Source organism: Homalodisca vitripennis, unplaced genomic scaffold (assembly GCF_021130785.1).
Source record: "Homalodisca vitripennis isolate AUS2020 unplaced genomic scaffold, UT_GWSS_2.1 ScUCBcl_1431;HRSCAF=5050, whole genome shotgun sequence".
In the NCBI taxonomy this organism is placed as follows: domain Eukaryota; kingdom Metazoa; phylum Arthropoda; class Insecta; order Hemiptera; family Cicadellidae; genus Homalodisca; species Homalodisca vitripennis.
Genome location: NW_025777550.1, coordinates 17808 through 42557, shown reverse-complemented (window position 1 = coordinate 42557; position 24750 = coordinate 17808). Strand labels below are relative to the sequence as shown.

At 33.6% G+C, this 24750-nt stretch overlaps 1 protein-coding gene across 1 annotated transcript; it reads right to left on the bottom strand.

Moving 5' to 3' along the window:
* Positions 1–4772: 4772 nt before the first annotated feature.
* Positions 4773–17939, bottom strand: LOC124371433. The gene is made up of 3 exons (XM_046829763.1): positions 17860–17939; positions 5689–5769; positions 4773–5139 (listed from the first exon to the last, which is right to left on the bottom strand). Exons 2-3 carry the CDS (start codon positions 5764–5766, stop codon positions 4864–4866), a joined length of 354 nt encoding a protein of 117 aa, XP_046685719.1. The 5' UTR covers positions 5767–5769; positions 17860–17939; the 3' UTR covers positions 4773–4863.
* Positions 17940–24750: the final 6811 nt, after the last annotated feature.

Genomic DNA, 24750 nt, shown 5'->3' with positions numbered 1-24750 from the left:
ACACCAAAAATGAGTTTCCTTGTTGCAAAATTCAAACATATCTCAAAAATTGTATATTTATGGCATTTTTAATTTACTCTGGTCTTAATATTTTTTTTTCATAGTCTATTTGATTTTTGACTTGTTACCCGATCTGAATCTAATTATATATATATTATATAATGTCAAAACTACTACAATGGGTTTTAATAAAAGTTGGATAGTAAGTTGGATAATAACTTTATATTTAAAACTAAAATTAACTAAATAATGTGTATTGTAGTATCACTAGTATAAAGGAATACAACATTTTCCAATATAATATTTTATTTTGTGCAAGGCCTTACTGAATCTAAGATTCCATCATCAGGCACTTCACAAATTGTAATGATGATGGAATCTTTGATTCAGAAAGGCCTTGCACAAAATAAAATATTATATTGGAAAATGTTGTATTCCTTTATACTAGTGATACTGCAATGAACCTTTTTTCCAATACTCCAAGATTCTACATAAAAAAAATGTGTGATTAAACGTACAAAAGTCTAGTGTAATTTATAAAAATACATGCTAGATCTCGAAGGAGAATTCAAAAAATTCCAAAGTATTATTCCGGTATAAGAAAACTTCAACTATTTGCAGCTTTCTAGAGGTAAAAATGTTTTCTGTTATATATTGTATTACAATTCCAAGTAAATACAGAGTTCGAGGATTTATTAGTTTTTGTATAGTATTTTTTAAAGTGGTCGGATGTATTTTTCGTGGATAAGTTCGTGCGATACAATCTTTCAAGTAACTTTAACCTCAAATAAAATAAATACTTAATAAATTTAAATATGAATGACATAAAAGTATTAACACGCTTCTATTAGTTATACAATGTATTATAATAATGATTACTGACACTGTCTGGGCTGACTTGGAGGACTGTGCAAATAACAGAGAAAACGGCCTTTACCTTATTCAAGAATCTCTTTCAGACTTATATTCTTCCACAAACTCCATTGTAGATGTATTTTTCATCTACATCTACAATTACCTCACCCCTTATTACTCATGTTTCTTAACACAATGATTCATAGGACACACAGTATAATGTATGAGTTTAATATGATTCATCTCTTTTAAATGTGCAGTTGTGTGACTTTGATGAAGGATGATGTAAACCCATGCTTGGTCAAGGAACTGAGCACCTGCTTGTCAGTAATTTGTATTGACAGGATCGGAGTTGAGTGTTCATGCTGTGAATGTGGTCTTGTGTCGGGGTATATAAGGCTGAATCGTTCAGAAATGTAGCCTATAGGTCAGCAAAATTATATTCTCCAATACCACTTAGTATAGTCTTGTCGGAGAATGGGATCCGCTGTTAATTTGGGCCTAAGTTTTCCGAATTCATTGCAATTAGGGGTCGACGAGACAGGAATTTTAATGTGAAGAATGCTGGAAGCGCCGCAATACTTGATGACTGCATCAATTGCTTGTAGGAATCAGGCGAAGTAAAGTGAGGCTCCCAAAATCTTTTTCATTGTTTTCTTATTTTTTTCCTTCCTTTCCGATTAATTTTGCTAAAAAATAAACATCAAAATACACCCCCCATTTAAAAGTATTGTTGAGTTGGTAGTCTATCACAAAATATACACGTATAAAAAATACTAAAATTATAATCTACTGTAAATGTCCGAAGACTGGTATACTGGTGATGTTACTGTGAAATGTCATTACGCTATAGAATGCTTAATATTTCCTTAATTGACAATAGTAGATTCATATATTAAATAAATTAGTCGTTGTGGGGACGTAATTACCGATAATGATACAAGGATAAAACATAGTGGATTACATGAAGTTAGCAAAAAGACTTCAGTTCTCATTTTCCCTCTAGTAATATACTGTATTGATCGTAGTAGTTATTTCTTCCTTAAATAACATTCTTCAAACGATGTTTGTACTTAAATTCAAGGATAAAGTTTTTAGAGACTTCTTTATTGGAACTGGAGGTAGTTAATCTTTGTTTCAACAAAACAAACAACAATATTATTGTAACAACAATAGTTTTTACTGTTCAATAAAAAAACATGTAAATAGTGTGGAGACTGTAACTCAGTGTTAAATTCACTATGCAAAAAAATAATTAATGGGTATTAAATTACTTAAAAATTCATTGAAATTAAATAATTCGAATAAATCCAACCTTTGAGGTAAATAAGCGAATTAATGCCACTATTGCTTCTTTTACAAGGTATATGTTGTTATTTTTGCGCCCCCTTTGTTACTTCGTCATTGTAAATTATGTACTTAAATGTACAACACACCCTAAAGTAACAACAGTTTATAGACTATTGTGATGATATACTTAATAGCTCTAGGTATCACTATTAAAGAGGTGCTGCATAATATCCAAAGGTTGTTATTGTAGCATAATTACGATGGAGCATAATTGTTGGAATCACAAATTATTAAACGTAAATATAAATATAGTATTTTTGATTGTATTTAAACTAATTGCTATTTCAATGCATGCAACTGTTATCTGGGATTAAGCAAAGAGATATCCACAACTGAGGAAGAGATTTTCTATTCATTATCTAAATAATAAAATACAGATTTTCAGAAATTTCTATATTGCTGTGCTCAAGAAATAATGAGTTGAGCGTTCCAACCTTAGTGTTGAGTTCCAACCTTTCTCTTAGTTCAAATCGGATGTTCGCAAAAACTTGAATCCTAGATTCTGGAAAAAAATAAAAAAGCTTAAAAAAAGAAACTAGAAAGAAGCTTAAAAGCTCATTATATTGTTTTGATATCAGAGACATCTAGAGTACAAATTATAGTGTAAAATAGTTCAAGATGTATTCTCATTTTCTCGTGAGTTGCACAATTGACTGCACTACGATGTTTCAGATACGATATCTAAGCACGGTGGAGCATCAGAGTTTTCTACACATGGTAGTATATCTGAAAACATACAAGATAAGAGTTGGATGCTAGTATATGTCCCTCCGTGGAATTTAGCTGAGCGTTATCAAAACATACTACTAAGATAACTTGAGAATGAATTGAAATCGAAATCTAGTTTAGCTTTCAGTAAGGTTTCGGGAAAAATTTCTCTTCTGTCTCTCTGTGACAGCCTTGTGTGCCTTGTGGTCTGAACCGACTCATGTTACAACTAAGTCAACTGCATACCGAGCTATTAGAAAATGGTTCAGAAATAAGCACGGACTTAAGGGGTAGAGTTTCTCTGAGCACTCATTTAGCTAGAAGCACAATAGAGGGACTAATATGCAGTCCAAAAACTGACTGATGAAGCTAAAAAAATACATTTTGATACAGATCACCTCCTTATTATATGTTATTATAACTTAGTTCCTTATTATAACTTAGGAAACACTTGTTCAACTTATGATTTACTACTGTAGACCACGAGAATTTGATTTTTTTGTTCGAAAATGTGTGGAATCCAGAGTAGACTGTTAAACACATTACATTGGATCGTGAGATTCAATGATTAGAAAAAGAATCCTAGTTAGGATTTTACAACTAGATAATGAATTTTACTTCATCATTGGCAAAAACTCGTTGAAGGTAAAAAAAGTAGGCAGGGACAACTGACAGACCCGTTAAGGGACTATGAGCTATTAATATTCCCTTTGAAATATAACCAATTATGATTTGTAAGACATTTTTTTACCAATTACAAGTGAATAAAATATTTATTTCGAATGGTGATCGTTAATACACAGTAAATCTAGATGAAACTAGCCATTAAGCTCAGGCGCAAAGTATAAGTATTCTTTTTTGCATTCAGATTCTTTGTGGTGTACTTATCCTCACCTTGATGTCCCAATATATTTTCACGATCTACTCTTGATTTAGCTTAACTAATGCGTACAAAGATATAACTAAATATATATAAAGTAATATCTGTGCTTTTTTTGGATTTTCTGGACGTGAAACTATATTCACAATATTTTGGAAATAACGGAAAAGTCCTTTAAAAACATCTCTACTATTAAAAAACTAGCGAAAAACATCCGATTTTTCATCATAGGCCTACGGTTATGGAAAAAACTCAGTTTACTACTGAGTGAATTTATATAGTTTCCATTCTCAACAAATTAATATATATAAAGAGGATTACAGAAAGACTTCATACAGGAATATTGATACATGTATTTGCAGGAAACAAATCAACAATCACTTTTGATATAAGGACACTAGTTCCAACACCTGTGTATATAAATCAGATGTATAAGATAGGTGTGAAGATAGAGGAATACCTTACCTACAATTAATGGCTGCTTAAAGCAAAAAAAAAACGTTTTGACTCTCACAACGCGGTTACTTTAAAGATGCTTAACCAAAGTCGGGCATCAATCATTAGATATTCACAGATTGGTATTTTTTGTTTTTATTACACAGTTACAATGCAATGGAAAAGGAAACAATTGAGATAAGTACAGTTTTTTTTTAAATATAAATTACCTTTATCAACACAATATTATGACTCTCCTGTAAATATCCTATACAGGTGAAGTCTGGTAATAGAGAACAGAATATTTAACATACTTGTTAAGTTTATTTGTATATATGTGTGGTGGATGTACAATTGTAGATATTCTAATATAATTTAGGCTGAAAAGAATTATCTTCTAACACTTTAAATACATCACGAATGAAGCCTACAATATTATGTTTTAAAGTAAAATAAAATTAACATTAAAATAAAGTTATATATACATAGAAATGTTTCTTTATTAAATTCATATAATGTTAGTGCAACAAAAATAATAATTCAGTGCATTCAAAATACTTTGTTTATTGGTAATCAACAATGTAGAAAAATTGTTATTTAAATAGTTTATGGATATACGGAGGACAGTAAAATGATTATACAGCCTGGAATGGTATGCTGACTGAAGCACCGTAAGTATTGCCTTGTCCTCTAAAGTGGGTCAAACCCAGTCCTCCTCTCACACCGCTGGGGTGTTGGTATTGCAGGCCTCCCCCTACTATCTGCTGTCTGTTGTACGGTCCCCCGAACACTCGAGACCCGTGAACATTGGCGTCCACTTGTCCATTGGAGCCTCTGTGTACCGGGATGTTGGCGTGGCCGTGCACTACTGTGCCACTCGGCCTCACTGAGTCTGCTCCTATGTGCCAGTCCTGTTAAATAACAGTAACTTATTGCATTGTTTAAACAGTTATAACAAACAGTTTTAAGTAATTTATTATAGTTTTATTCAAATTAAATAATTTATAAAAAAATTTTCCAATTGTTATCATTGCGCTTGATAGGCCCAATTTTAACAATACATAACTAATAAGAAATGTGTGTTTTAATCAGTAAAACAAAATAAATACATACGAATGAATGTCTTTATATTGAACCACTGTTATCGAATGCAAAACCAATCTATGGAATTCAAAACATTTATTATTATTTTAATGGCATTTTCGTTTTGTTTTTATAACTACCTCTCTATCTCTCGTAATAACAAGTGATTTAATCTGAATCCTGAAAATCTTCGTTGTGTACAGAATTTACTTTTATATGCCAGATTAAAAAGTTCACGTAAAAAATTAGTAGTAGAAAATATTTTGAAAATATCTTGTTATGTTTACTAAAGAGTAGTGGGAAAATAGTGTAGTGTTTTACTCAATACACTGTATTTTTTATTGTTATCTAATAGAGCCAATACAAATTATACTTACTCTGCTATCCTGGCACACGACAAAGGCCACTGCTAACACTAAGAAAACAACGATTGACAGTTGCATGGTAAATACCATAATCTGAAACATATTTGTATTGCCAAATTAATATTTGACTTTGTGGAGTCATCATTCACTAGTTATCAATTATGTGATATGACTGGCGAATAATGTTTATTTAACTTGTGAGGTTATATGGTAAATGATTATTCGAATATGCTGATAATTATCACTGCTAAATTTACTTCTAGTATGATATTTACAGTTACCGACTTTCTGTAATTTTTTTAAGTAACGTTTTTGGGGCTGAGAAAAGACTTTCAAATAAAAATAATCCCTTCGGCAAAAAAATATATAAGTAAGTCAATAAAACTTATGCTTTAGTGAACTTTCATAGTGGAATAGTTTTCTTTTACCAATGTAAGTAAGGTTTTGTAGCTATGCTTTCATTCTTTATCACAAATAATAATAAAATAAAGTGGCAATAATATGTATTTTTAAATTAATTTTTTAGACATAAAGAAATAAGAGAATTTATTATCAATACAACTAAAATATAATTTCTATTGTAATAGACTCCGTTTTGTTTATTTTGGACTTTGGCTTATTTTGTGTCTGTGTGTGTCTCTCTCTCTCTCTCTCTCTCTCTCTCTCTCTCTCTCTCTCTCTCTCTCTCTCTCTCTCTCTCTCTCTCTCTCTCTCTCTCTCTCTCTCTCTCTCTCTCTCTATCTCTGTGTGTGTGTGTGTGCAGAATATATTCTCTCTCACACACACACACACACACACACACACACATATATATATATATATATATATATATATATATACGAGTATCTATAATATGGTATGGTTAGCATTGATAGAAACATGTATTTTTATTTTAAAATTAAAGTTAAATCATAACTCTTACTTTGTGATAAATATGTAGAATTTCATTTGAATTTTATGGTGATGTTTAAATTTTTAACGAGGTTAATAGAGTTATGCACTATCAGTATATACTAAGTTTAACATCGTTATAGTATTCACACATAGCAAAAGTAATACGACCGTAAAACTTCACAGGATTAATAGTATGGTTGTATGGTTTTGTTGATAAATATATAAACTTACATATTATTAAAATTAAGTGGGAATTGTTATTGAAAAAATATAGAAATTACGATATATCTAAACAAGACCCTGCTTATTTTATTAGTCTAATAATAATTAAAAACATTTTTTTTATTTCAAAAATATAATTAAAATTAATGTTAGCATCTATGAAACAACCTAATATTTAAAACCTTGATACACTCACATTGCAAACAGAGGATCAGAGATTTGAAGTGGTAAAGAATAGCCCTCCAGCAATTCAGCTATTTATACTCGTATTGGAGCGTGCACTGCCGCACCCGTTGTAAAATACGCATCGCTACAATCAGTCCTTCACATTGATTTCATATTTTACCAAGAAAATTACCATAAATATGGTAGTAGATGGGATATTTGTTAAAATTATTAATTATGTATTTTTAAAACATCAAATGGCTCATAAAAATGTAAACATAAACTTAAAGTTTCAATGTACACAAGTGTTAATAAGTGGAACAGGTTATAGGTGAAATAAGAGCAATCATTTTAACCTTATCATAGAATGCTCCAAAATACATTGTAATTCTGTAATTTTTGATTATTCAATTTATGATGGTTTCTGTAGCATTAGCCACTTAGACAAATTAAAATGAAATGACCATATTATTATGGGAGAAAATATAGGAAGACATTTTAAAATTTAACTAGTTTTGTCAAAACATAGGTAAAGATTAATAACGTAATTTATCAATAAAGGGTCGGCGAATGTTGCAATTGTAGAATAAGAGAATGGTAGAAAACTATGTAAAGAGATTTTTTAGGAATTACGGATCTGTCTACAGTTTTCATTAATATATTAATACAACCGCTTAAAAGGTTTAGTACTGAGCCGGGGCTCAGTTTGGACATTTTGTCTATTATTTTTCCCACCTCGACCACTCTTATCATTCGGTGGGGGAGTCATTCCGTCAAGTATTGATTTTCTGCCTGGTTGGACTGACTGGTCGAGGTCAGGTGGTTGACCTTGACTAGACTACTGACCAGCTGCTCACCGGCACCGGCTACTGTTCGGAGACACGTTCGGCAGAAGCTTACTGTGTTTCTGGCTGTTCTCTGCTCTTCCCGTTTCCCCATGGCTGGCTAGCTCCACTACTTTCGGCAGGTAATTGTCTCTCTCACCCTCTTAACTTTATTTTGTTGGCGGTTTTTCTCTCCCACGCAGACATATATTTTCATAGTTTAGTTATAAGTAGTTTATATATATTATTTTGTAACTTGTTTTCCTCGTGTACGTTGTTCGTGTCGCAAAGTGTTCTTTCCTGTCTTTCGTACGTTCTAAAATTTGTTAATTTTTTAACTATGCCAGTTAAGTTTTAATATTTTTGCGCCGTGCTTTCTAATCGATCCGTTCGGCGAACGGAAATTATTTATTTAGTTATCACCTTGTATTTATTTAGTGTAAGCGAGACGGTACAGACTTTGCAAATTTCGTTACCTCGTGTTTTGTGTTGCGTGCAAAATTGGGTGGCAACATTAATGATTTTCATTTTATTGGTTAATTAATTAATTGCCTTATAGTAGCGTGAACGGATTATAATTTAATTATTGTTATTTGGGAAATAATGTTCTGTTATTATTTGTAAATTATATAATTATTATTAGGCCTACCTTAAAATTAATATTTAATAATAGAATGTAAATTATTATATTATAATAGAATGATTAAAATCCAGTGAATTATTGTTACAAGTAAATGTTATCACGCTGAATAATTTAGTATGGCTGTTCTAGCCTATAAGGAAATGTTTATATATTTGAAAATTTGTTTTGTACATAATATTTAATATTGTCACCAAGTAGTGTATTTTATAATACTAGGTGTCTTGAGTTATTTTTAGGAAATAGTCTTTGATACTTAAAAGGTACTGTTAGTTACAGATGGTTATTTTTAGTTGTTAAATTTAAATATTTTATATATACTTTGTGGCAAACATAATTAAGTTTTTATTATTTCTCAGGTTGCAATAACATTTTTCTAAATATCTACTGGTTATGTTGGGATTCTATAGGGTCCCCGTGAGTACCGTCAGCGGGACTGGTGCGGCGAGTCTGCCCGAACAACTGAAACAAAAATATAATGCCCTCGCCCTGCCAGCGCTACCGTACCGGCATCCAACCGGAGCGTCCGTATTCATCTTGACAAGGTTGGATCCAAAATGTTTTTTTTTCTTCTTCTTATACCACTTGAGAGGATTGGCTTGTATGGAGCGCTGCCAGATGCTAGATCTGGAGGAGGGCCAGTATATTAGCCAGTATTTATTTAGTTTAGTTACATGAACTGAAGGGGAGGATTTCATCTTTAATTCGGATTCGTGGAGGCAACTAAGCCCCCGCCTCCTTCGAAAATTGACTTTGAATATTTTTTTTAATTTTCGGCTACAAACTTGAAACCAAATTACTTTTTTAAAATTAGTGGGCCTAGAAATTCTACAACCTTTTCCCTCCCCTCAGTTCATAAAAAAATTACCTGTTAAAATTTTTAGATTTATTACTGCCGTACCTGAAATTGTTATTTATATATCAAATTTCGATATTATATTATATTATTTATTTATTATGTTATTATTTCTATTTATTATATTATTGTCTATATTGGAATTTTATCTATTGTTATTTAGTTTGTAAGTTACGCGGTGCACCGTGGTGCTGCAGTTAATTGTATTTTGCATGGAAATGTTTGCCACCTACTAATTATATCATGTACTCGAAATCTTGTCTCGCTTTTTGTCTCTTCCCACTAGTGGCATGTGATTGTTTTTTTTTTGCTTTGCTCCGAGTTTGGGAGGGGCGCGCTTCCGAGACCTCCTGTCTATTTTCGCTAACTCGGGACAGTACTTAAGTCTCTGAATGGTGCTTCATTAGGTAAATAGTAAAATATAATTTGCAAAATAAAGGCAAATGGCTTAGGAACATTTTTGTTGTATTGTGGTATGCAAATTCGATGGTCAAACCTTTTGGATATTTGGTGTATTTCGCAGTAGTCGGGACTCAAGATTATATATTAGTTTTTTCATAATCACCTCTTTTTATCAATGTATGAATTTAAGATTTAAGGTACCTAACACTGAACTTTGGCAAAACTGTTCCATAAGCGATTCCATACTGAAATAGAAGCAAACAAAAAAAAAGATCTTTGAACCTCCTCCCCTCTTCCACCATGACAAGGAATGAGGACCTTTTCCGCTAATTGACTTTCCTTCTATATCCATCATTTGGCCATTCGTTGACTCACTTTAATTACGTAATGGTTGCTACTTTCATGACATTGTAGCTCGGCATGTATACTTTGGTTTAAGTAAGTAAACGAAGAGAAAGATTTAATTTAATGCATGTAGTGCAACGAGAATTAATATTATTAAAAAAGGCATTGTAACAATGCTGTTTGATAACAATATCCCAGGAATATGTTTTTGAGAAAACATATTGGGTGCATTAAACCCATGTTTCAGAGAGCCTTTTTTTATTGTGAGTCCATTTTCAGACGTTTACTACTATGGCACCTAGGGTTTAGGCAGATATATGACACACCATATAACATCAAAACCGGATAGCAACGTACAGGACAGGCAAGGCCATACACTTTAAGATACAAGGAAGCACTCTCTTACGGGAGTTATTGTAATCCTAAACATAATAAAAGGAAAATTTCGGATGTATGATCTCATATCTGGCAAATAAGTATGTTAAAATATTGTATGATCTTAGTTTATTACACAATGAAATAATAACTACGGACATACAGTATGAATAAATAATACATACTTACTGACATTTTTAAATGCCTCTGTTATAATTTTAAATTTTTTTATTAAGTGGTACGCAAACCATGTATATCACAATTTCTATTAGTTTTTAAATAAGATAAGAAGTTATTGATGAAATCTTTACAGCTAAATCCTGTGGAAACTTAAATACAGATGAATTAAATTAAAATTACATATATATATATATATATATATATATATATATATATATATATATATACAAATTAGGTATTATATACTTAAAATTCATTTATTTCAATATCACTTTTAGAGTGTGAATATAATCCAACAACGATTGCTTATCTCATGAGTGTTTGATATACAATACAAAACGTCAGGATTATATGTCATGGTATAAGCTCAATTTATACTAATAAATTTACAACTTGAGCGTAAATCTAGTCATCGAGTTATTAAATTCACAGATTTATAATGGTTTACGATGAGTATATCTACGCTTTTCACTTCCTAACATTTACAAAAAACTAACTATGTATGTAGAAAGATATCTGCTCAAAATATTTAAAGTCAAACATTTTAATACCTTATTTTTACAATTTCTAGTACAATTCTGGAGAAACCCGGATTACAAAAGGCATACAGTGGAATTCTAACTTTATATTGAATATTTTTCTTATCGTCTAAATAGTAAGGTCATGATTTGTATTATCATTAACAATTTATTTCGCCTTCTAGCGCAAAGCTAGGGCAAAACCATAAACTCCCAGTTTCTAAGACATTAGAGCTTTGAAAGCTTTAAGTTTGGTCGAACCTGTAATTTGCTATGTGCTATTCACGCATGTATAAATTGACAGACCATCGGTAGTTGGAAATGAAAATAGTTATGGACTCGCATGGGAAATAAAACTAAAACCACAAGTTGTGAACTCATTGGGTCTGCTATTCAAATTTGAAACTTTTCTCTAGAGAATATATGTAACTGTTTTGTAAAAAGATAGACTGATCAAAATGTAAAGAATAACGTGACAAATTTTTGGTTTTAAAACGATATTATAAAATCCTGAACGACTGGTGTTAGCAAGTTCGATTTTGATTTGACTTACTATCAAGATGGTGTGCACTAATTTGTTTGCCTTAGCAAGGCAAAAATGTATTTAAAATGTATTATTCAGTAGCTCATTGTTAATTTTAATTCAATAATAGTTTTGGCTGAGCGTTATCAAAGCATTTCACTCGGGAGAGTGGAAAACGTATTTATAGCTCACAAATTTTTTTATGACGCTTTGTTTATATATAGGAAATACTGAGTTCGATGATAGTTTATGCCACTTAATAGGATTTGGCTATGATGTGACTATGATACCATCAGAAGACTGCAAGGTTTGGATGAAACTTCATCTCTAAATCGGCAAATTAGTGTTTTGTTTGTTTTCACACGTGCACTATTCAATCGATAGAATAATTTTAGCTGTACATTTTCATGGATTTTTTAGGGTGCCTGATATGACTGTAGCAATATTATTTGTTCCGCAATGTTCTCTAATATAGCGATGAATCCCAATCTTGGTCTTTACAGTTGCGAAATATTAATTGAAAGAGGCTTTTAAATTATTCATCTGTAATACACGTTATACTATGATAAATCTGTAACATGTTTAATTACACATTTAACTCACATTTTTAATATTTTTCCATTTATAGTCTTCAAACCATAAAGTAAGCATAAACGTAACACGTGCATGGCACACTGTATGTATGATTTTGCTTATCATATGAAGCTCTTAATCATAAACACTGTAATAATATGTACCTACGAACAATATAATATGCCTATTTAAATTTAAAAGTACATAGAGCTCTACCATTTATCACACTGGAAGTGCGTTCGATAAAAATTCTTCTACAAAAACTTTGATTTTTAAATTCCTCTACGACGGCCTAAAATACTTCAACTGTTACTCAAATTGTTGTAGCTATATAAATATAATCACGAAATATTGGAGAAAAATGTAAATTATGTAACAGTTAATTATAAGAAATGTTTCACTCGCTGTCTTTACGGCCTCAAAACACTGTTCTTGAAACTGAAAACTAAAATTTATCAGGAGATTAGATCTTTTAGTGGCTTTTCCATTATCTCACGATTGTTTATAATGTAATTGAAAGGGATATAGTTACGATTTCATTGTTTTCCAACAGAAAATAACGAGCGAAGGTGCGGGTAACTGTTAATCAATTTTATCACAACAAAGTTACGTCAAAAATGGAACTGTAATAATTATGTTTCTTTTTCACTGCTGTATTAGTTTCCACTCACGTTTTATAATTGCTGTTGAATGGAACCACACCGGATGAATGCCTGAGGCATTTTAATCGGGATACGCATGCCATATACAGTGATTCAGTGACTGAAATTTAGATGATTTTAATCCCAAAAGTTTTTGTTATAAATAAATTAAACACTATGGTTTATGATTTAGTTTTGCTAGGTAATTTACGAACATTTGTATGCATATCAAGAGCAGAAAAGAAAAATTAAATGAGGAAGAATAGCATAGGTTGTGCTTGTCAAATATATATTAAAGATGGCAATATAAGCAAAATAAGCATATTCACTTAATTTAAATAATATTCTATGTATGTAAATAATTCTCAGAGGTAAATAAAGAAGCATTTTCTCACTATTTATTTTTAATTTTATACATTATACAACTAGTTAATACCTTTTATGCAATTTTTGTTAATTATTCAATTTTTTACAGTTCTACGTTATCAATAGCGTCTATTCATTATTGCAGGTAAATAAATGTAAATATTGTGTTCATACACAACGAGAAAATGTCTGGAATTGTCTGTTTTCTTCAAGCGGGCAAACAAAATAACTTCCTTATACAAATAGGCGAGCAATATGAGGTGTAGAAACACGTGCAATATTCTCTGCGGTCTAAGTTGTTTACTCTGAGCTTGTTCTAGTTAAGTAACACGCAATTTACTCGTAGTTATTATATTAGGTATAAACATTTTTTAAAGATTAGTAGGGTTTTGAGCAAGCTGAGGAAAATTATATGAGATTTTAAAATGATACATAGTAACACGTTTATACTATTAAATATTAGTAATCACTATTTTGCTAAGTGTAAAGTTAAATTTAGTATGAAATGTAGGTGTTTATTTTTATTATTAAAATTTATCTGCCTATTAATTTTATATTTGAAAGTATGTTAGGATTAAGGTTTTGAAAACGATTCGTCTTAACATAATTTATAATTTAAACTTCTTTGCTATAAAGATTTTTGTATTACAATATTTTTATCTTTTTAACATGTTCAGAAGCGGAATGAAATTTTATTTAGTTCTCTTTACAGATTATTGCGTGTATTGCATTGCTGGTTTATGTGAAAACTATTGTGCTGCAAAAAATATATTTACATACATATCTCAAATGCCTAAATCGGTAAAATTACGTCTACTTCCCGCTCTTTTATGTACTTCAGGTCTAAGATAGTAGAGTTTGGTATCAACAAAATACATATACATAGGTAAGATTTTAAAGCCTACTTTCGAAGAACTATTTGGACCTTTCCGATTTATTCATAATATTTACGATAATTTTATTCCGTAAAAGGAAATGTATGCCCAATGATGCAGATCGCTGCTTTTACTTTGTATTCTTGTTATTCGTTCTTTGAAAGTATGATTATCTGTAAACCCTGGTACACTAAATTATATGCCCTCCCTTTTTAGTCTCTGCTCATGCTGTTTTCTTTATTTAGTGAGGAATTACATTAATGTATGAATATATATAATTAGTACTTTTTATCTCTTATCAGCCAAAAGCAAACCCTTGAAAAAATGAATACAATGTAATCTGTGTCTATGGTATTGCTCTGTCATTCATTTTGCTACGGCCGGGTTTATTGCACTCGCTTATTTCCTAAAATTGTATTTACGGAATTATCAATGAATTTGTTTAGTGCACGGCCCCTTTATTTAGTTCGTGTATAAACTGTAAATATGCCGTCCTGCAATTTAACGGATTAAAAATCAGTTCCTCACATTCTAAATAATACTGAGAAAATATTATGAATTCGTCACTGCTGCGTTATTTAATTAATATTATATAATACTAAAAGCTTCATTATTTACAACTAGCAATTGTTCATACAAATACAAAACTCCACTAGTTCTTGAGGACTTAACAGCTCCTTGTATATAGCAATGATGATAATTACCGTCATAAGAATAAGCTGGAAGAGATAACTTCGTTAGTATCTTAGTAAAAATAGCGTTCCACTTACTACCTCTTGGAACTGGTTCTGTTAAAGTCATTGTCTAACAAATTTGAATGAGAAAAGATGTATGTAAGGAATGTTCTCCGAGGTGGTAATGCATACCAATCTTGTATTCTTACGGTTGTAACTATCCCCGAGAGAGGTGCTATACCGTGACTTCTCTGTAAATTACCTCTTTACAGTTTTACAGAAAGTTAACTGGCCACTACGTATGTTTCGTTTAATATGACTGTTTTGCTATAATACAAAATATTCTGATTGTACTGTAGTTTATTCTGAGTAATATTTAAATTATAAAAGAATTACATTGTTTTAATTGTAACACATTTTTCAAACACGTATTAAATTATCGATTTGATGCTACAAATATTTAAGAGTTTATTAAGTGCAAGATATATAATATCATGAATTTGTAAACAAGATCAACTCATTACAGTAGTTCTCTAATACCATTTATCAAGAATGTCTGCCCAACTTCACCGATTATGACCCCAATAGCACAAAGCTCTAATAGAAACGATACGATGATAAAAAAGTTAAAAAAATTGAAACTAGGCATAAAAGGAGATCTTCTAAATATATTGACTAAGTTCATTGGCCACCTTTGTACGCTATGTATTTTGAATATGGCAGCCGATCAAACTTAAAATAATCTAAAAACCTTTATCTGTGGCAGATTGATAAAAAAATTTGAATCGTTTTAACATTTTCAAAAGGTATTGTAAAAGAAAATATTTTGGTATTTTGGATGGTTTTTGAGATATAATAAATGCATGTTTCAAAATAAGAATTATTCAAACATCAAGAATTGAGGAAAGGAATCTTGAAACAATTGAAACTTGGTACAAACATTGATCTTTAAATATCTAGGATGACTCCATTGCTTATGGACCGAGAAATATATAGATCTGGAACGTCATATTATCGTTGTTAACTGTTTCAATAAGAAAGGGAAGAGGTCATGTAATTAGAAGGATGCCAACAGATATGAAAGTTTATAGATAATAGCGTGGCTAATGAAAATTCCTCAAGAATACATGTACTTCAATACATTTATTATTAATTATTCTTTTGGGGCAATGTTTTCATTTTCATGATATTGTTCAGATTGTCTAGAAATCTCAGAATCTGAGAATAGGGATTGAATTTACATTAAAAATTATTAAAACAAATTAAAAATTCCTTATAAAGGTTCTATGGTTCTATGAGTTTAAAACTAAAGGGCACAATGTAAGGCAGTTCATAAATTTGTACAGTCCTACGATATTTTAGATTAGGTGAAAATTAGGACATTTTACTAGAAATGAAATGATGTATAAAAAATGAAAAATGAATTTACAGAGGTAAAAGATACACTTGTCAAGCTGTTAATTCAGCTTTGAATGTTTTCAAAACTTTAGAGATGCCAAACTGCATCTCTATTTTATATAATTCATATTTTTTTGGAAATCAATAAAATAAATAAAAGCTCTAAGTCTTACATAAAAGATCGTTAAAGTACAAGTGTGGGAATCACATTTCTCCTCTACGAGGAACTTCTATTTATTATCACGGGTTCCCCGACCTTATGTGAATTACAGTTTACTATCAGTCTGATGCGTTCTTGTCAGACGCTTACTATAAAAGCCTCGAGATTTGCTTTCCTATCAAACTTTTTACGTTCACCACATCTTGAAGACGTTCAGCGCACCCTTTACTGCTATTTACGTAAGGTCTTCAACATTATTTTATTTATACTTTTTTAAGCATTTTATAGCAGGAATCTGGAACAGATTAGTACTTTTAGCTATGTATAACAATAATTATTATAACTAAATTTGAAAATATAAATAATATTTAAAAATTATTAGAGCTAATTTACTACTGTTTCAAATAAGGAAACTACAAATTTGTACTAGTCATTGTTGTAGATGATCACACCTGACTTAACGTAAATAAATACGAAGATCTAATTTAATAAAAGAATCATTTAAAAACTATTCATTAAAAATGTTAAAATAAATCTTCGAAAACTATTGTTTTTTTGACAGTTTAAATGTATTCATAGAATGGCAATAACGTACTTAAATGGCCAAGACGTATCAAATTGAGTTTTCATAATTAAAAAAATGTAAAAAAATTATATGTTTACTTCTATAAGTAATATAAATTTAGTTGAAAGTCTATATCCCAACAGAAACGTATACAACAAGATTGTATGGAATATATAAAAAAGTGATGAATGGCACGTTTTTTACTTGTGTACCTCATAAATTTCTATCAATTCAGAGTTAGTGTCATGTTTATCATTCCTATTTCACATTTTTTGTTAAAAGGTTTATTACAGATCCTGTTAGAAAATAATAAATTTTTTATTTTATGTTTATATAAATCAACTGACATTTATTTTAAATGTCATAAATTCGATCATAAGGACAGTGGAGAGTTGTGTATACATCAATCATTGGTATTAAAGTTTATTTGTGGAATTCAACACTTGTTATATGGGTTATACTAGAGCTTGCGCTGTGTTTATGGATTGTTTTTACAAATCAATCCCATTGGACTATTTAATATGGATTTTATGCATTTTGTAACAAACAAATTTCTGTATTTTCAGAGTGAAAATGGACAAAGTAGCTTTGGTCGTTCTCCTAGTTTCAATAACATCGGTAGTTTGTCAAAAGAATAGGGTAAGTATTAATTTATTCAGTATTATTGCCTTAAAACTTTTTTAATCATGTTTAATCTACTGTATGTATTGCAGTGTCAGTTATAGTTGTATGTATACAAGTAAAAATACAATACAATTTTCTATCATTATGAAAATTCAATATTCATCAAATAATGATAGATGATATTCCAATGGTTAATATAAGTACTCGTATTTGATTCCCACTGAAAGTACTCCTAAAAGCTACTAGAGTATCTATAACAAGACTAAATAGTAAATATTTATACTGTGGTTGGGTTTATAATGTAAATTATTATTATTATTGTTGAATTTGTATGCCTGAGATAAAAAAGTGCCTCAGACTAACCGAGGTTGGCTTATTTATTCCAGGACTGGCATGTAGGGGTAGATACCGTAAACCCCAGCGGTACAGTGGTTCACGGCCATGCCAACATTCCGCTCCACAGAGGGAACGATGGGAATCTGAACGCCAATGTACACGGATCTCGCGTGTTTGGAGGACCGTACAACAGAGAGCAGACTGTAGGAGGAGGTCTAAGATATGAGCACAACAGCGGACTGCACGGAGGCGTAGACGCTACTAACATGCGAGGCTATGGAACGACGTACAGCGGTAGTGTCGGAGGAAGCAGGAGACTCGGGCCCGGAACTTTCTCTTTAGACGGAGGAGCGTCCAGACGACCAGGTTCCAGCCGAACGGAAGGAAACGTTTGGGCTACATACACTATTCCTTTTTGAATACCTCATTTAATATAGTTGTCCTGTTTACAATATTTATATTCGATTTTCACAACATATTTTTAAATCCTGTTTATAATGTTGATGTGTAATTTTTATACGAATAATTTGATTATATAACTCAAACAATTGCTAATTTGCTACTGTTATTTCTAAAACCTCTTACATAAAACCTATATATAAAACACTTTTAGATATTTAGACTGTATATGTTTATATATTGTACAGTTCTAATTTAACTTCACCATTAACAAGTGCCATGCCACAAAAGCATGAGGCAACATTGCTCCGACTCAGACTCAGGGAGAAGGGTAGGTTCTGATAATACTTGTGCGCAGAACTCCAAGTCCCAGGTGCTAAGGCTCTAACCTAACTGTGTTCTTCAAGTTGTTGTTGAAAATTATTTGTTTAATGGGCGCCACCCCGTTGGTAAGGTTGCTGAGGGTAACGACGGGGAAGAAACCCTTCCAAAAGCACACAGTAAGGCAGACCCAAAGCCCTAACATTTATTCATGCTCGGTTCACAAGCTATGATATGAACCCCAATAATACACTGTTTCCTGGAAATCCACTAATAGCATCTAAAGTTATTTCACCTTGATAAACTCAAATTTTACTAAACCACTATGTTTGTGTATCTCGGCACAACTCCATCCTTAAGTATGAAGTGCTGATAACTAATTGTAATCAAGTCCTGAGGGGACTTTAAGTTACACAGCAAAATTATTTAAATTTAATTGGCATATATCAATTTATTTAATCTAATTGTGCTTGTTATATTTTTAAATTCCACAAAATTATCACTAAATTATCAAGGAAAATTAAATACTCTATATATATCAGAAAATCTTGGATTTATTTAAACATGATCAAATTAAGAACCCATTTCAAAATTCCAAAAAGCCAGGAAACATATTCAGCTCATCAACCTGATAAGTATCAGTTTCAACTTTCTAATAAACTCAATGAGAGGAAGTAAATATTCTTAATAAGTGACCTTAGGTCGAATTCACAAGTATTCACAACAATTAATTTCAATAAAGTATGATAAATCCCCAAAATATATATCAGAAATCACCATGGCGGACAATAATAAAAATCTATCACAATAATCAATGATCAGTACTTAATAGCTATAATCAATATTCAATTATGACAATAAACAGCAAAGCAGGTGGCCACCGCTGAAAAGAGTACTCATGAAAACAAACATTAAACATTTAAATGAACAGTGAGACATTTAATAACTAACATAATTGACAAATGAAGCGACGAATTGTATCACTGGCAGAGTCCAGAAATGTCCCCTGAAATGTCCAGAAGTCTCATAACCGCACCAATATGAAATAGAATCGTTGTATTTAACTTTGACTATCACAGTCTAAGTCCGTGCTGGCCAGCCAAATCCAAAATAATATTTATTCAAGTTCACCAAGTGGAAAAGAATGACTATTCTATCACTTATCGGTTCATGACAGGCGATACGGTGAGTGAATAGATGTCCCAGTGAGTAGGCTCACGGCAGTGGCAGTGTGGTGCGGGGGTGGGGAGGGCCAATGTCACCACGGCCACCGGTCAGCGGCGACGACGCGGTAGCGGCGATGCGACGTGATGCTGATGGCTGCGGCTGTCAACCAACCGTTCCGTTTGCTTGACGATGTCCGGAACGTAAAGAAAAGCCCTCTAAGCAAATTTTCCCTGAAGAAAATGCTGAAAACCACGACGTGAAGAGGGCTTCCACAATCCAAGTGAACAGGTCGGCAGCTCATCCACAACAAGCCTAATTGTCGAGACAATGCCAAAACCCCCGGTCGGGATTAAACTTGCCGGCGCACCGGTCTAAGGTCCAAAGTGGCGGCTCTGGCTAGGCAACAGCGCTTACGGCAATTTCTCAGCGCCCAACATAACTTAGATAGGCAAATAATGCACGCTCAGTTTTAGGGAATGCATCGGCCAACTTTGCGGGCTAGCTTCCGCAGTGGAAATGTCTAGTTGGGTGATCAATCCAACTTCCGAAATGAGGTCCATAAAACATAAACGTTACAATACTCCCCCACCAAAAGAAAATTTCTTAAATTTTCTCAATCCAAGTATACGCCTTGAGGTCAGAGATGTGCCAATTTCCTATGTTCTTGCCTTCTTCGTCTCGAAGCTGATATATCAAAGGGGATATTTTTTTTATATTATAAAAGGACCTGTAAACTTGGGTGCTAATTTTGCACAAAATGCTTTGGCTGCGTCTGATTGCGGGAAGTTCCTTTTCCACACTCGATCATTGACTTTGAAGTCCATTGGTCTTCTTCTGAGATTATAGCGTTTTGCATTCTTTTCGTGATTTTGAATAAGCCTTTCTTGAACTTCCTGATTCATCTTCTTTAATTCTACCAGTTTTTTCCCGTAGTCCCTGTTGTCTTCTACTTCTGGAATCACTTCTCCTGTGTCATCGCTTACTTCAAGGTTGATGTTCAGCTCTCGGCCAAAGTTCAGGTAGGCCGGAGTGTAAGTCGTTGACTCATGTCTGGCGCTTCTCAACGCGAATCCAATCTTTGGTGTCTCTTTGTCCCAATGCCGATGATTGCTTCCAACATAAGCTCTAAGCATATTTCCCAGAGTTTTGTTTACTCTCTCGGTGGGGTTGGCTTGAGGGTGTCTGATGGCGTTGTAAAGAATTTTGATTTTATACTGATCAGCTAGCTGTTTAACCAGTTTACCTGAAAATTCAGCACCATTATCACAAATGATGTACTTCGCTATTCCCCAATGCATAAATCCATCTTCGAGATGTTTGGCCACTATGCTTGATGTTGCAGCTCGGATCGGATACAATAAAGGGTATTTCGTGAAAACATCAGTCACTACTAATAAATACTTGTACCCAGCACTAGACCGAGGGAATGGCCCAAGAAGGTCCGCTGCTATCATTTGCCATGGTACATCTACCCCTCTTCTACTTTCCATAAAACCAGCTGGCTTCAGGTTTCCATCCTTTGTCTGTTGGCATGTACGACAATGAGAAACATATTTGGAAATGTCTTTTCGCATTTTTGGCCAATAATAACGTTCTTGAACGCGAGAGAACGTTTTCTGAACCCCTAAATGTCCTGCTGATGGTTCATCATGTAGCTTAGACAAAACAGTTGAGCGTTCATACTTAGGCACAACTTCCTTCCATTCAGAAGTTGAATTCATTGGGTCTTTAGGACTGAGAACTAATTTGAACAATCGTCCCTTATCAACTCTCCAGAGAGGGTATTTATCACTCTTGCTCGAAACTTCATCAACCATTTTGAGATACCATCTATCATTTTGTTGATGATTCACAGAGGAAACATGAACGTTATCGGGTTCGACAGATCTGGACAGCAAGTCCGGAACCACGTGTTTCCTTACCTTTCCTATGGATAAGAGTGAACGAGTAGGGTTGGAGGCGTAAAGCCCACCTTGCCAAACGACCTTGAGGATCTCTAAGGTTGTGGAGCCACAACAAACTGTAATGGTCTGTTATGACCGTGAAATGTGTCCCCTCCACATAAGGTCTGAACCTCTCAATCGCCCAGATCACGGCGAGACACTCTCGTTCTGTCGCGGAGTACTTTTGTTCAGCCTTTGACAAGGTCCTACTGGCATAAGCGATAACCTGTTCTCCATTATCTCCTTGTTGGCTAAGCACTGCCCCCAATCCAACTCCTGAGGCATCACACGAGATAACAAACTCTTTTGAAAAATCTGGGCACGTCAATATCGGAGCTTTGATGAGGCAACTTCTAATGTCATCGAAGGCTTGCTGCGCTGCTTCGTTCCACACAAACTTTTGTTTCTTCTTTAGAAGCTGGGTGAGCGGATATAATCTTGAGGCAAAATCCGGGATAAATCGACGGTACCACGAAGCGGTCCCGCAGAACTGACGTACCTGCTTCTGGGTGGTGGGAACTGCGATTCGGAGGATGGCCTCTACCTTCTCTGGATCAACTTTTAACCCCCGATGATCTACTACATATCCTAAATATCGCAGCTCAGAACGACAAAGGTGGCACTTTTCTTTACTTAGGGTTACATTTGCAGACTTCAATCTTTTAAAAATTTCTCTAAGGATTTCCAAGTGGTGTTCAAAAGTCTTAGTGACAACGAGAATGTCGTCCAAATATACGAAGACATACGGTTCCAAGTCAGCGCCTATGACAGAATCGATGAATCTCTGCCAGGTTGCAGGAGCATTGTGTAAACCAAAGGGCATCGTTGTGAATTCAAATAGTCCACGACCTGGGACTGAGAAGGCAGTCTTTTCACGACTATCTTTAGACAAAGGAATTTGCCAATAAGCAGATTTTATATCCAGAGATGAAAGGAATCTGGCATCCCTGAGCCTATCCAAAATGACAGTTACTTGTGGGAGTGGGTAAGCATCACGCTTCGTAACCATATTAACTTTCCGAAAGTCAATACAGAATCGCTTAGAGCCATCGGGCTTATCTAAAAGAACAATTGGGCTTGACCATGCACTCTTGGATGGAACAACAACTCCCAGTTCGAGCATTTTATCTAGCTCCTCATGAACTATCTTCTGTCTAGCGGGGGATAGATTGTAATACCGTTGCTTGATAGGTTGGGAATCCCCAGTATCTATCACATGTTCGACTAAAGAAGTCCGTCCCAACTTTGTAGGATTGGCATCAAATTCCGTTTCAATAAATTCCTTAAGTTTTAATTTCTCCTCTGAAGTTAAGTGTTCTTCACCCTTGATCCCTTTAAGTTCTACTGACGCAATTCTTAAGTTTGATGGAGCGAATTCCCAAGTTTTGTTTGACAGGTCAGTTACCAATTGCATCTTCTCCCAGAAGTCAATCCCTAATATTAAAGTCTGGCTCAATGAAGGAACTATAAATATTTCCAAGCACCTAGTCCTGTCTTGTAGAGTTATTGGTACAATCATACGTCCTTGAATTGAATGCTTTTCTGAATCGGCAGTTTCCACCCAACGATCTGTTGTTGGTTTAACTCGAGAGGGGACCTTATCCAAGAGCCACATCCCTTCTCGTCCAAGAACGGTATGAGAAGCACCTGAGTCAAGCAAAGCTCTGACTCCCTTCCCAAATACCCGAACATCCAAGTAAGGCCTCGGATCATTACCACAAGAATGGAAGCTGAAATTGATTAAAATATTGTTTTTGCCTTGATTCTGGGAGTCATCCTGAGTTTTCAAGCTGGCTCCCAAATCTATACGTTTTTTGGAGAGCATTTCAAACAATTAGCTTTGACTACGTTCGGAGACCCACATCCATAGCAAAATTTCTTTTTTTTCTGGTTACATGTCCTAAAGCGATGACCCAACGATCCACAATTCCAACACTTTGTAGATAAACTGGCTCCAGATGAAACCTTCTGAACAGATGCGACCTTGCCTGAAATTACACCTTTCTTCCGGTATGACTCTGCATATGCCAAGTCAGGCTCCAAATACGGAAAATTTCTGGGTGCTTGTCTAGGTAGAGAAGCACGGAAACGACCTGCTTCAGCTCTTCTTCCCATCATTCTAAGATCTTCAATAGTCCTAATCTCACAAAGTGACAATCTATCTTGGAGGTGAGAATTCATATTATTTAATATCTGGGCTAGCCGGTATTCTTCAGGAACCGGTTTGGCTAATCTGTTGTACAATCCTTCCATAGATGCAAGAAACATGTCAATGGATTCAAAATCTCCCTGAACTCTATTCTGAATTTCCCGTTGAAGCCTAAAATCGTAATCTGGAGTTTGGAATACAAGGCGCATCTCTTGACACAACTCTTCCCATGATTTAACTCTTGACTGAACCGACCTATACCAAACCAATGATTGACCTGAAAATAAGTCCACAGCTGACTCAAAGAGTTCTGTAGTACTGACTCGACGTGCTCTCCTTAATTCTTCCACGCGCTGAAGAAAAGCCCCAACACTTTGTCCGGACTCAACATCAAAATGTATACCCCACTTGTATACAGGTACTGATAAATTTTTAGAGCGACTTCCACTGCATACTATCTGAGGCTGGTAAAATTGTTCCTGTCGAGTTGGTGGACAAGTTAATGAATCCAAATTTACATTAGGTGTAAAATATAATCCTACTTGATTAACATCTGGTGATGCACGCTGTCCAATGTTAGTGACTACAGTAGTACCACATTCCTTAGTGATCTGCGCATGTCCTGTGTCTGGTCTGTACTCTTGTTCAGTCGATGTCTCTGGTGTTTTGTTATCAGCTGCCTGTTTGCTTAATGTACTGGTCTTCGGAGCTGCGTTAGTAAAAGTGTCCAACATATATTTAGTCTTCTTTAAAAGGTCATCTTTCAACTGCGCTGGTTCGAGGTCCAAAGAGGGTGCAATAGGTATTCTCTCTATTCGCATTACTAAGTAATGAAGTCTTGCGGTGATCCGATTATATTCATTGTCACTGAAGTTACCTTCATAATCTTGAACCACAACTGATAGATCTGAGAATGTTCCTTCGCACTCGCTAAGTTCC